This window comes from Mus caroli, unplaced genomic scaffold, assembly GCF_978045245.1.
Source record: "Mus caroli unplaced genomic scaffold, Mus_caroli_1 scaffold_13, whole genome shotgun sequence".
Taxonomy (NCBI): domain Eukaryota; kingdom Metazoa; phylum Chordata; class Mammalia; order Rodentia; family Muridae; genus Mus; species Mus caroli.
Genome location: NW_028227268.1, coordinates 46,641,989 through 46,654,665, shown reverse-complemented (window position 1 = coordinate 46,654,665; position 12,677 = coordinate 46,641,989). Strand labels below are relative to the sequence as shown.

The following is a 12,677-nucleotide window of genomic DNA, read 5'->3' as shown; positions in this document are numbered from 1 at the left end:
GCTGTGCTACTATGCTCTGTACCATGAACTTTTTTAAAAAAAGATTCTTTTATTAAAGCCAGGCGTGGTGGCACACACCTCTAATTCTGGCACTCCGGAGTCAGAGGCAAGAGGACCTCTGTGATTTAGAGGCCAGCCTGGTCTACAGAGCAACTTTGAGGACAGCTAAGGTATACAGAGAAACCCTGTTTCCGGGGTAGGGGGTGGGGCGGGGGAGAACAAAACCAAAGGTTCTTTTGTTGGTGTGTATGCATGCATGTACTTGAGTTTATGACCATCGTGTGTGTGCAGGCCCATGAAGGCTAGAGTGTCTGGGAGTCTCTGGAACTAGAGCTACATGCAGGTGTTACTGTCTGATTTGAGAACTGGGAACCAAATTCAGGTCCTCTGCAAGAATAGTCAAGAGCTCTTAACTGCTGAGTCACCTCTCCAGCCTCTACAATACAAAGCTCTACAGACTGGAGAGATGGCTCAGCAGTTAAGAGCACTTGCTGCTCTTGCAGAGAGAGGCTCAGGAATCGATTCCTAGCACCCACATGGCGGGTCACAACCTTCCATAAATTCAATTCTAGGGGCTACGATGGCCTCTTCTGACATTCCAGGACGCCAAGTGTGAACACAGTGAACATACATGCATGCAGGCAAAATACACATATGTAAAATAAAATGAAGAAATCGAAAAAAATTAAGTTAAAAGCTTTGTGTTTTATGTCTGTGTGTGTGTGTCCATTCAAGCTTGTAAATTGATTGATGTGATGTGGGTACTGGGATCTAAACCTGGTCCTCAGAGCAGCAAGCTCTCTTAACCACTAAGCCATCTTCCCAGCCCCTATCATTCTTGCTCCTACATGCAATAATCAAGATCTCGCTATCATCCAGGCGTGGTGGCGCACGCCTTTAATCCCAGCACTTGGGAGGCAGAGGCAGGCGGATTTCTGAGTTCGAGGCCAGCCTGGTCTACAAAGTGAGCTCCAGGACAGCCAGGGCTATACAGAGAAACCCTGTCTCAAAAAAAACAAGATCTCACTATCAAAAGTGCAGTTCTGTAGTGGTGGTTTATCACTGGGGAACTTCTATTTTTACTAATACTTTAAGCAGAATAGAAAGAAAGGATAATTATGAAAACATAGAAAAGAAATGGAGTCTCCGTGGCCCCAAGTCTGAAGCCTCTCACCCACTGAGAATCAGGAATTCTAGCACAATTTATGTCATTTGCTGTGGAGGGTATCATTATGAAGCCTAGGCTGACAGCTCAAAATCCTGCTTTAGCCTCCCAAGTGCTGGAGTCAGAGGTGTGCACCACTATGCCTGGTCACAACTGGTTCTTCTCACTAAATAGCTCTGGCTGGCCTGGAACTCGCTCTGTAGACCAGGCTAGCGTAGAACTCATGCCTCCCAAGTGCTGTGACTAAAGATGTGGGCCACCATGCCTGGCTCACACCTGATTCTGACCTATTGCTATTCTGAGATCTTGATCTATCTAATCCTCATTCAATGATCTTTGCTAGTAAAGTATTAAGGATATTTCAAAGTTTTCTATGCAAAGATCACAGATTAAGGGTGGTTTTACTCCGTTATGCCAATCTTTCCTTTCTCTTATTTTTCCTTGTTTTCTTTTCTTTCTTTCCTTCCTTCCTTTCTTCTTTCTTTGTTTGTTTGTTTGGTTTTTAAGACAGGGTTTCTTTGTGTAGCTCTGGCTGTCTGGAAATATACTCTGTAGACCAGGCTGACCTCAAACTAAGAGATCTGCCTGCCTCTGCCTCCTGAGTGCTGGGATAAAGTGGGATAAAGCCACCACGGCCAGGCTTCCTTACTACCACTATTATTATTATTATTTTTATACAAGATTTCTCTTTGTAGCCCTAACTGGCCTGGAACTCACAGAGACCAGCCTGCCTCTGCCTTGGTAGTGCTGAGATTATCATAACAAGCTAGTCTAACGTTCTTGCCTTATCTCACTGGCCTTTAGACAGTGAGGCACATGGTATCGCTGCTTTACCTCCGGTTTTAAGATTTATTTCCAGAGGCACAGTTTGTGGTAAATTGTAAAAGTTTAGCACGCGTGAAGCCCTGAGTTCAATCCCCTGCACTTAAAAAGTCCTAAGAATGACACTATGCATTCCTGAGTATTTGTTTCTGAGTCATACCCCAAAGGCAAACAGATAAGTAAGGCCCGGGGCCTTTCTTTTTATCAGGGCAAGAATGCAGCAGGAGGTCTCTGTGCTCTGTGTGTTCTTTTGTGTTTGTGTGTGTGTCTATGTGTGCAAGAATGTGTGTGCATGTCTACGTATGTGTGTGCATCTGTGTATTTGTGTCTGCGTGTATATTAGTGTGTCTGTACGCGTGTATGTGTGTTTGTGTGTGTCTCTGTGTGTGCATGTGTACATGTGTGTGTATGTGTGTGTGTATATATATATATATATATATATATATATATATATATGTGTATGTGAATGTTTGTGCACGTGTCTGTATGTATGTCTGTGTGTATATATGTATGTTTATATATGTATATGTGTGTACATGTATATGTGTGTGTCTGTGTGTGTGCAGAGCCAGAGGTTGACACTGGGTCTCTTTCTCAGTCAGTTCTCCATCTTGTTTTTTTAAGGCAGGGTCTCTTGCTGAACTCACCAATTTCCTGGCCAGCAAACTCTAGGGACTGCTCTGCTTGGCTCCTGGAGGAAGGATTACAGATGTGGGCACCACTGCACCTAACTTTTCACATGCTGGGGAACTCCTCACATGTGTACAGCAAACTTACCAACTAACCCACCTCCCTAACCTATATTGTTTTTTTTGTTTGTTTTTTTGTTTTTTTCAAGACAGGGTTTCTCTGTGTAGCCCTGGCTGCCCTGGAACTCACTTTGTAGACCAGGCTGGCCTCAAACTCAGAAATCCGCCTGCCTCTGCCTCCCAAGTGCTGGGATTAAAGGCATGCGCCACCACCGCCTGGCCTATATTGTTTTTTGAGACAGAGCCTGGAGCTGGCTGTCCAGTCCACACCAAGCCTGAACTCAAGAGCCTCCTGCCCCAACCTCACACGAGACAGAATTATAGGCTTAAAGGGCTTCCATTTCAATCTTTCCTATCACAGAAAATGCTACCCCAAACTGTGGAACTTTGGCCTGCTAAGGCATGGCTGTAGGAGATGGAGAAGCCATGCAGGATGACCTCTCCCTGACCCTCCTGTCCCTCCCCTGAAGCAGGCTATGGAACTCTGGACTCTTTCCCATCACCTTTTGGCCCAAGGAAAGCCATAAAACCAAGTCAGAGCCTGGAATCCCAGAATTTGGGCGGCAGAGTCAGAAGGATCATTGTAAGTTCAAGGCCAGCCTGGGCCACATCTGGAAACGCTAACTCAGAAGACCAAATTATCAAAACCCTAGGAAGCCCCTCTCTGACCTCTCTCCCTTTGAAGCCTTTCTTGAGACAAGCATCCTGCCCTAAGCTCCTAGGAAGGAATGCCTCGTAGGAGGTCAAGCACCACCGCACCCCTGGTACATTATGATCTTACTTTAAAAAAATTAATTAAATAAAAGCAGGCCAGGCATGGTGGTGGCAACATACCTTTAATTCTAGCATCTGGGAGACAAAGACAGGAAAATCGATCTTTTTGAGTCTGAGGCTAGCCCAGTCTACAGAGCAAGTTCCAGCCCAGTAAGGACTGCATAGTGAGTCCCTGTTTATTAAAACAACAACAACAACAAAACAAACAAACGCATTCCCAGGCTTTATGTTTGAGATCATTTATTGTTAAACAGAGAAGTCACAAAACAAAAATGAAGTGGGACAGAAGTCAAAAGATAATTTTAAAACTTTTTTTTTTTTGGTGTGTGTCAAATATTTTCTAAGTTTAAAAAGGAGGAAAAGTGTCAAATGACAAGATGCTCGTTGTTTAAATGAAGTCTTTTCTAGGCACTGGAAAGGAAAACCGCCTGTCTCTAGACACCTACATCACCTCCAACAGCCAGAACTTAGGATATGGAGGGAAAAGCTGCACGAGGAACACAGCCATCCTCACCTGCACACTCAGGTGGGTGAGTTTTACAAACCTCCTTCTCCACTTTGCCAACCATCAGGAATCTTCTCTGGGCTGGCGCCACCACTATCAGGGTGCTCCAGGATGCCACGCCCAGCTTCCAGGCCTGCAGCTTTCGAAGCAGGTTTGGAGAATCGGAGAAGATTCAAAACAGCTACACATAGCTGGCTCTAGTAAATAACCTAACGGCATAAAAACCTGCCTTTCCATCTACATCAGACATCCACAGTCATTTGCTTCGACTTACTGATATGCTTCCGCCTCCATCCACACCTAGAATGTTCTGCCTGAACTTAACATGATCCCTCTAAGACAAAAACAAGGAAAGAAAAATTTTTTTTTTTCTTAAGGACACCTTTACAGCTCTGCTGCATACAGACAACATATTCTCCTGACATGCTGGCCATGACATCGTTCTGAGCCCAAGCAAGTGTCTCCAAAGGAGCAGAGCAAAGCTTTGGTGATTTTCCTAATTTAGAAATTGTATTTGCAGAAAAGAACTTATATTTGACGCTTCAGTGACACAATGAAGTCAGATAGAAAATCCACTTTTGCCAATAAATGTTTTCCTAAAGCCAAGTAGCATTGGTCGCTCTGAGTTTTACTGAGGAGCTTGGAGGATCCCAGGGTGTCCCCCAACTGCGCTGTACCCTGGCCAACTGGGACCACGACGCCAGCAGCCTCTGTGTCCAGAGGGATGAGTTGAAAAGTGCAACAGACTTTGTCATCTGCAGGGGACACGGACTAGGTGATGTAGCACTAGACAGCGCCAGTCTTTAAAATGAAAGTGATTATCTTTGTACCTGCTTTCCATGATAACCAGTCTCTGCTGTGGATCCGGGGAAGCCCGTGTGCTCTCAATTCTGCTTTCTGAGCAGATGGAAGCTATCACAGAGACCCAGAGATACAAGGGAAGGCAGAGACTCCAGTAACCCCCTTGACATGATTTGGATGTATTCAAAGTTAACACATACGACTTGTTCTTTCTGATCCTGGAATAAAACTCAGCCTGCCACTTCCTTCACTCCAGCAGTGGGGCCTGGCAGGGGATTCTAAGAAGCAAGGGCTAGGCCTCGGGTAGGGGCAGGGGAGCAGGGGGCAGGTTGGTGCACAGCACCCTCCTGCCCAGCACTGCCCCTGCTGCTGTAGCTGGCTCAGCTGGATTCTGGAAGTAGGCTGGGAAACACCTTTGTGCATACCTGACTGCACAATAGTCACTTCCGAATATTCAGTGGTACAAAAGAAATGTCTCCCATCACCACAGTGGCAAGGTTGTGGAGTCTACGTGTCACTCCCTACTCCTGAATTCATCTTAGCTTAATCTGGGTGGTAAGCAACAGTCTTTTGCTTTTTTGGGTTAAACCCCATTCCTCCCAGTTTCGACACTATCAGAGTCCAAAGAATAAGTCCATCATTTAATCATGAGGATCTGAGTCACATTCAAACCTGCCTCCTCCTGTTGGCATCTGGGCTCAGGCACGGTGGCCCACAGTGGAGACCCTTTCCCTGCAGCCCCCAAAGCATGTTTTTCCAAAGCATTCTTTCAGAATGCCGTTCTTCTAAAAAAGAGCTCTCTGCTGCATTTTGCATAAAAAAAAAAAAAGGAAAAGTATTTCAAAACCCCAAAATACCTATGAGCAGAGTTACACAAGCCCGGAGAGACGTTAACCAGACGCCAAGCATGCTCGGGCTGCACCAGAGCCTGGGCCTGAAACCAACCCTCAGGAACCACACGGCTGCGGTGCCTCGGACCAGGCTAGCTGTTTATCCAACCGACAAAAGCGGAAGGCAGAGAGTTTGTTTTAAAGGCATCTCCTTTTGTGTTTTTTTTTTTTTTGTTTTTCTCCCCTAATATCACAAAAAAGATTTTTGATAAATCTAAGAGTTTGGGTTAACAGGAAAAACAAATAGAAGCAGAAACAACAACAACAACAACAAAAACTGGCCCAGAACAGATTGAGCACATATGGGCATCACAGTCTACCCAAGTTAACTCTGGCTTCTCCCCCTCCCCGCCCCCAGCAATAAACATATGCATGGCTGAAATTTCTTAACGCACCTTCTGTATTCCAGAGACTTTCCTACTTTGTTCATCAGAAAATGGAGGACATGCTCACCTCGGCCTGCCCAGATATCACTATCCTATCATTGTCCTTTTGTTCTGCCTCTATTTTCTCATCAACTTGAAACTTTGGGGAAACTGCATCAACCAATCACACACACACACATACACACACACACACACATACACACACACACACACACACTTCTTTTTTTTTTTTTTAAACTATCTGGAAAAAATTTTAAGGAAGCCGAGTTTCTCTATTATTATAAGATGCAGTGATTTTTTTTTTTTTAATACATCTTCCCCTGGCTAGGCTTAGAGGTATCTCCAGGTTAGATCCCTCTGGGGCTGGGGTGATGTGCAAGAGCAATGCTACCCAGCTTGTCCAGGGTGGTCTGGGGACCAGGACAGTGTATGAACAGCTGGTCCAACCTCAAGCTAGCTGAGTCAACATTCATCGGCTAGCCCATCGCTGCCCAGGAACTCCGTGGCCTCGAGCTCCACACTGGACAGAAACCTCCTCAGCTTCTTGTGGCAGTTGTAATCCAGAGTGGTGGTGTAGACGGTTTTTGGGTACTTGGGGTAGACGATGGTGGTGCTGAGGAAACGCGCGGGCTTGGGGCGTGGCTCGAAGCGCACTTCCGCCTTATAGTTTCGCCAAGTGCAGTTGGGGATACAGGTGACTGTCTGGCTGCAGGAAGCCACCACCAGACCCAGGGGCATCTGTACATCATCGATGAAGTGCCGCTCAGAGTCGTACTTGACTGAGGAGGTATACCTGTGGGGAGATACGAGCCAGCATGAGGCTGTCCTCTGAGTAAGGAGCATGGGGTCCCAAGTGTGACCTCTCATCTCTCCTGGGGTGCAGACATTGACCTTGGCTGCTTCAGGGAGAAGCAACACAGAGTCTATGGGAGTCCTTTTTGAGAGGCATATATTCCAATCACTTTTGTCACAGAACCTAACTGGATCTTCCCAAAGACTCTGGAAGAAGAAAGCAAGATGCAGAGATGAGGGTCACAGCATCCCTGAGTGATGGACGGGGGTGGGTGGATGGATGGATAGATGGTTGGATGGATTGATAGATGGATGGTTGGATGGATGGATGGACTGACTGATGGAATTGCAGGGCTGGAGATAGAACCCATGCTTTTGAGTGCTAAGTAGGAACTCCAACCCTGAGTTAAACCCCTAGCCCTGAGCTGGGGGCCCAAAAGCAGCACACAGGCTTCCAAAGTTTGCCGTAAACTCAGCATTTCCACAGCAATTGAATTCCATCCCAGTTTACCTAAGCTGGAAGCCTTTAGTCTAATGACTTAACTTGCCTACACTTCAATAAAAGGTTCCTGAAAACAAAGGGCGAAATGTCTACTTGCAGCTGGAGCTGTTGGGGTAATTAAATCACACACAGCACAAAGATATTTCGATCAATGACTGGCTACATATATGACAGTGGTCCCATAAGATGATATTGTCCAGTGACTTTGCAGCTTCTTAATATGCACAATTGCATGTTAACATATTCAAGTGGGTTGGTTACATTTTAACTTTGTTGATGACTTGATACAAGCTAGAGTCATCTGAGAAGAAGGAACTCAACTGAGAAAATGACCCACCCCATCAGTTCAGTTTATAGGCAACCGTGGAGCCTTGTCTTGGTTGGTGATTGATGTGGAAGGGTGCAGCCCACTGTGAGTAGTGCCATCCCTATTGGGTCCCAGGGTGTATAGAAAGCAAACTGAGCAAGCACGGAGGAGCAAGCCAGTAAGCAGCAGTCCTCCGTGGTCCCTGCCTCTAGGCTGCTCTCCTGCCTTGACTTCCCTTCACGATGTGAGTTGGAATAAACTCCCCACAAATTGCTTTTGGTCGTGGTGCATATACAGCCACAGAAACCCAGCAGAGACACTCTGTGGTGACATCCCTGCTCTCTGAATACACCCTCCTAAGTAGAGCTGTGTCAAGGAATGCGGTGGAGTTGGCTGCTGTGTGGGGCTAAGGAGCTTCTCCACCCTCTCTGCTCCATAATGTGCGGAGAAAGAATTCCAGAAGTGCTAAGTGCTGCTTCTAGAAGGTTGGCTATAGCCATGATCTCAGTGCTTGGCCCACTTCAACTATGGTTCGGGAACCTCCCAACTTTGGGAGACCCTGAGACCTGAGCCAATCACTGGAAGCCAGCTACAACCCCAGTGCCGTTTGCATCCCTTAGTTGCTGCATTATCACCATCATCACCGTCATCATCTTATTATTTTGGAGCAAGGTTTTGCAAAGTAGACCAGCCTCGCCTGGAGTTCCCCATGCTCCAGCCTCAGCCTCCCGAGGGCTGGCTGGGACTGTAGGTGCATACACCATTCATGGCTGAGGGGGTTCGTATGTTCTGAAAGCAGCGCAGTGACGACGTGGGCGCATTCGTCTTGCAGCTTCACAGATATCAGCATCTCAACAAGCATTGCCTGAGTGTGAACCAGCTTTGTGTCTTTCTCCCCAGAGACACAAGACTCTGATGGGAGTTAATGTCACAAAGTCATGTCCCAGTTTTGTCAGAAATACAAGCTCCAGGGGAATAAAAGCCTAACCTGCTCACCTCTAAATGGGTGAACCTCCCTCTGCTCCTTATCAAAGGCTCCTTTGTGCTCAAGCAACTGAAACTGCAGCTACAAAATCCCCAGTCACCAAAAGTAGAATTCCTTTCCCTAAAAAGACAGCTCTTTGTGGGAATGACTCCACAGCTCTTTGCCCCTGATAATCCTGGTTGAGATCGTTCCCAGAGGACTTGCCCAGTGACATAACGTGAGACAGGTCATAGCACCTTGACTGGGGGTTGGGGGTAGAGGGATGCGTGACTTCTAGAAAGAATTAATAAATCCAACAGACAGACTCTTTGGCTCCCCGTGGCATGGTATATGACACGCACAAAGAACATGGCAGAGCTTTGTCACAAAATCCCACTTAAAAAGAATGTCCGCAGTAGGTATAATGCCGTACACGCTCAGGAGGCCGAGACAGAAATATCCTAAGCTCCAAGTCAGCCTGAGGTACATAGTGAATGCGAGGCCAGCTAACGAGACACAGCAAGACTCCATCCCAAACTTTAACTGGCTATATAATGGGGTCCCTATATATTTAACTAGTTAGAGTATAAGAAAATAAGTCAAACTATCAGTGGTTTTCTGTGCATTTTCATAATTAACCTTTTCAAAACAATAAGCGATTATACTTGGATTTGTTTTTGTTTTTGTTTTTGTTTTTCGAGACAGGGTTTCTCTGTGTAGCCCTGGCTGTCCTGGCACTCACTTCGTAGACCAGGCTGGCCTCGAACTCAGAAATCCGCCTGCCTCTGCCTCCCGAGTGCTGGGATTAAAGGCGTGCGCCACCACGCCCGGCTGGATTTTTTTTTTTAACATTTTAAGAATAGGGTCAGTATACTCACTTTATTTCCTTTGGTGGCAAGGGGTCAAACTCAACTCCTTCGCCGAAGGACAGGGGACAGAGTCTCGGTGAGCAGATGGCAGCTAGCGAGTGGGTCAGAGATGCTGGGTTCTTCCGGGAGAGAGGAGAGAAGGGATAAAGCTATGAGTGACCCGCCTCGTGGTGACCACAGTCTGGCCCTACAAAGGACAGGGCTGGCCCATGGCATGGGAAGAGCATTAGACAGGGCACCGAAGGTCAGGGTTCAAATCCCAGATCAGTCTAGCGCCCCTGCCTACTTCTCAGTGATGTGCACTCATGTGCACAGTAGGTACTGTCCATCCTAAATGGGCTTTGTGCCCTCTGTAGAGCTGTGTCACACGTCCTATGTCCTTATCTGTGTGCTGGGGGGAAGGGAGTCCCCCTTCCCATCACCGAAGGTTTGAGAAAGGCAGAAGAGGAAGCTGACCTGATGAACACACTATGTCCACATCAGGACTGACGGTAGAGCCCTGTGGCAAGAAAGCCCCACAACTCAGACTTAACTCTTCAGAACCCTCAATTATGCAGAGCCCCTCCCCCCACGCAATTGTCCCAGCAATAGTTAGAGAAAGGCTAAATCCGAATGCCAAGAGACAAAGCTTCCAGGAGTTTTGTTTTTAAGGTAAAGATCCACCTCTGCTTCCCCATCTCCTTTGCCTCTGGGGTTGATAGAGCGGCCACCATCCATGCCAGAGGGTCCCCACAACTGTTAACAGTGGAGGCCAGAGATGCCTTTGCTTCGGGTCGGGCCTCCACTAGCCAGAGAGCTTAGTGTGTGGAATACAGCTTTGACAAATTCAGGCAAATTCAGGTGACCCTCTCTGGTCCCCCTCTGTGCTCCAGTGCAGAGATAAACACAGTGTGGAAGGACCTAGCAGCCCTTTGTACTCTCTGGTTCTCCGAGAGCTGTCATTTTCTTTGCTTAATTTAAGAGCAAGAACTCCATTTGTGCCAGGATGTGGAAGAGACAGTCCCACCCCTAGGACAGAGAAGGAGGCAAATGTTTCTAGGAGGTTGGCTTAGGGATCTTTACTGTGTTACCAGCAGAAGATACAAAAGCATGTCGGGGAGCTGGGGTACCATTCCAGGGCTAGGATGGAGTTTACTGAGACCCTCTTGGGGGAGGGGACAGAGGGAGTGCATGAGGTGAGGCCACAGAGTTCTACAATTCCAAGACATCTTTCTTCTAGATGTCCATACTGGTTTCCCCTGTCCTGCCTCTTTTGTATCCCCATCCCTGCTCCCCAGACAGACATTCCCTGGGTATCCAGGGGTGGGAGAGAGTCAGTGCGCTATTGGGTCAGCAGCAGTGATAAGATAGACCCACACAGAGACACTGAGCCTGGACACCAAGCCACAGGTTCTGGAAGAAGCCTGAGAAAGCTCCCCCAGGAGGCCACATCTCGAGGAAGGGCCACCAGGACTTGAATGGGAAAGGTGAGAGGGTCAAGGTTCATGTCAGGTGCAGGAATCCATGTCAGAAGCACCAGTGAGAGTCTGATCTGTGGTCAGAGCAGGAAAGATGAGAGAGACTGAAAGGCCAAGCTGAAGCAAGTTTCACCTTGGAGTGGAAATAAAAGGTGCTGGTTTTTGCTGGGACAGGGTCAGTAGGTCAAGAAGGCCCCACACCAGCAAAGCTCCATCTTGGTCCTTAAGCATAACACTGCCGCTGACCTCCCCATGGGAGGCACAGTCACAGCCCTCCCTCAGTCTTACTTTGAGCTTCTACTGTAGACAGGATGTGGCCTTTCTGGAGCTGTGCTTTGAATATCATCACCTGAACAGATCCCAAGACAAAACAGACTTGGGAGTTTTTTTTGCAAAGAGTTTAAAGTAAAAGAAGGAAAAGGATTAATACTTTCAAAGCCCTGGCCACCTGGAGGACGCTGATCTCATTAAGTGCAGAACACTGGCTGGGAAAAAAAAGACCTACCAGACCCTGAAGACTCTTGTGTGTGACTACCCCCAAAGGCTGTGGTCCGCCTTGCGCCAAGAGCCCAGAGCACACCCCTCTCCCAGGTCCCGGCAGAGGGGGGCCGCTTTGGGAGCAAAGCCGCGGGGCGTGGGCCCCCCGGGTGGGGAGGGCCCGGGATCCCTGTCCGTGTCCCGGGAGCCCCACCCAGCCCGCCCCAGCAGGAATGTGGTCGAGCCGCAGCCTGGCAGCCTCGGGGGCCGCCACCTCGAAGGGAGGAGACCGCGGCTCGCCTCTCCCGGGGCTCCCGCGCCTCCCAGGCGATGACAATTTTCCAGCCACTGGCTCCAGCTGGCCAAGCTCTCTCGCTACGCTCCCGCCCCGGCTCCCGGCGATGGCCACGCCGTCTCGACGGGCGGGTGGCCGCACCGACAGCGAACGCTGGGGAGTCCCCGGGGAGGGCTGCGGGTGGGCCGGGACTGGGAGAAGTCCGCGCGGGAGGCAACTCACCGGGACTATAGGGGTCACCGCCGCATCTGGCTCCAGCGTCCCTGCGACCGGAGCGCGCTCCCCACCGCCGCCCGCTGTCGCTGCGAGCCCCCAGTGGCTGGGGCTAGGGCTTGGGGGCAGCCCCGAGTCCGGGCTGTCCAGGACGCCGTCGCCTTTTTTCTTCGTGTCCACGAGTTCAGGGACATCCTGCAGGCTCAGCCGGCCCACCATAGCTGCACGTGTGGCGGGACCGGGCACAGCCGCCGCGGTGTTGGAGTGCAAGAGAGGGCCGCACACGGGGGCCGGGGCCGCTGCCCTCCGGGCTGCCCTCCTTGCCCCGCCGCCGGCGCGTTGTCCGGGTGTCGCCGGCGGCCGCGCTCGTTCGAGACCCCGCCCTCCGCCCCGCCCCGAGGGCTGGCCCAGCCGCGGTGACCGCCGAGAGGCCAAGCGCCAGGGGCCGCTGCGCTCCCGCCGCGCGCCGCCCAGCTCGTCCGAGCGCCGATCTTCCCGCGACGGGCCTCCCCTCCCACTTCCCCGGCAGGCCGCGTCGTCCACTGGCAAAGCTGTGAGGCTTCGTCCGGCCCCGCACCCTGTCCCTGCGGTCCACGGCGATCCTTGCCCCATGCACTGTCCCCCGGCCCCTGAGAGGTGCTAATATCTCTAGATCTGGCAGCCCAGAGCCAACGAGTCCCAGTCTGCAGAGGCGGGGGCGGGGGGGGAG

The 12,677-nt window shown here is 49.6% G+C and overlaps 1 protein-coding gene across 1 annotated transcript; it reads right to left on the bottom strand.

Moving 5' to 3' along the window:
* Positions 1-3,621: 3,621 nt before the first annotated feature.
* Rflnb (refilin B) lies at positions 3,622-12,322 on the bottom strand. The gene is made up of 3 exons (XM_021178370.3): positions 11,978-12,322; positions 9,536-9,645; positions 3,622-6,885 (listed from the first exon to the last, which is right to left on the bottom strand). The coding sequence occupies exons 1-3, from the start codon at positions 12,185-12,187 to the stop codon at positions 6,555-6,557; spliced, it is 651 nt and encodes a 216-aa protein (XP_021034029.1). The 5' UTR covers positions 12,188-12,322; the 3' UTR covers positions 3,622-6,554.
* Between the last annotated feature and the right edge of the window lie 355 nt (positions 12,323-12,677).

Bases quoted from the DNA above. Each gene is read 5' to 3' on its own strand.
- Rflnb (XM_021178370.3), bottom strand. From the start codon at position 12,187: ATGGTGGGCCGGCTGAGCCTGCAGGATGTCCCTGAACTCGTGGACACG. The intron at 9,646-11,977 runs GTGAGTTGCCTC...CTCTCCCGGAAG, and splicing joins CGGTGACCCCTATAGTCCCG to AACCCAGCATCTCTGACCCA. The intron at 6,886-9,535 runs GTGAGTATACTG...ATCTCCCCACAG, and splicing joins TTGCCACCAAAGGAAATAAA to GTATACCTCCTCAGTCAAGT.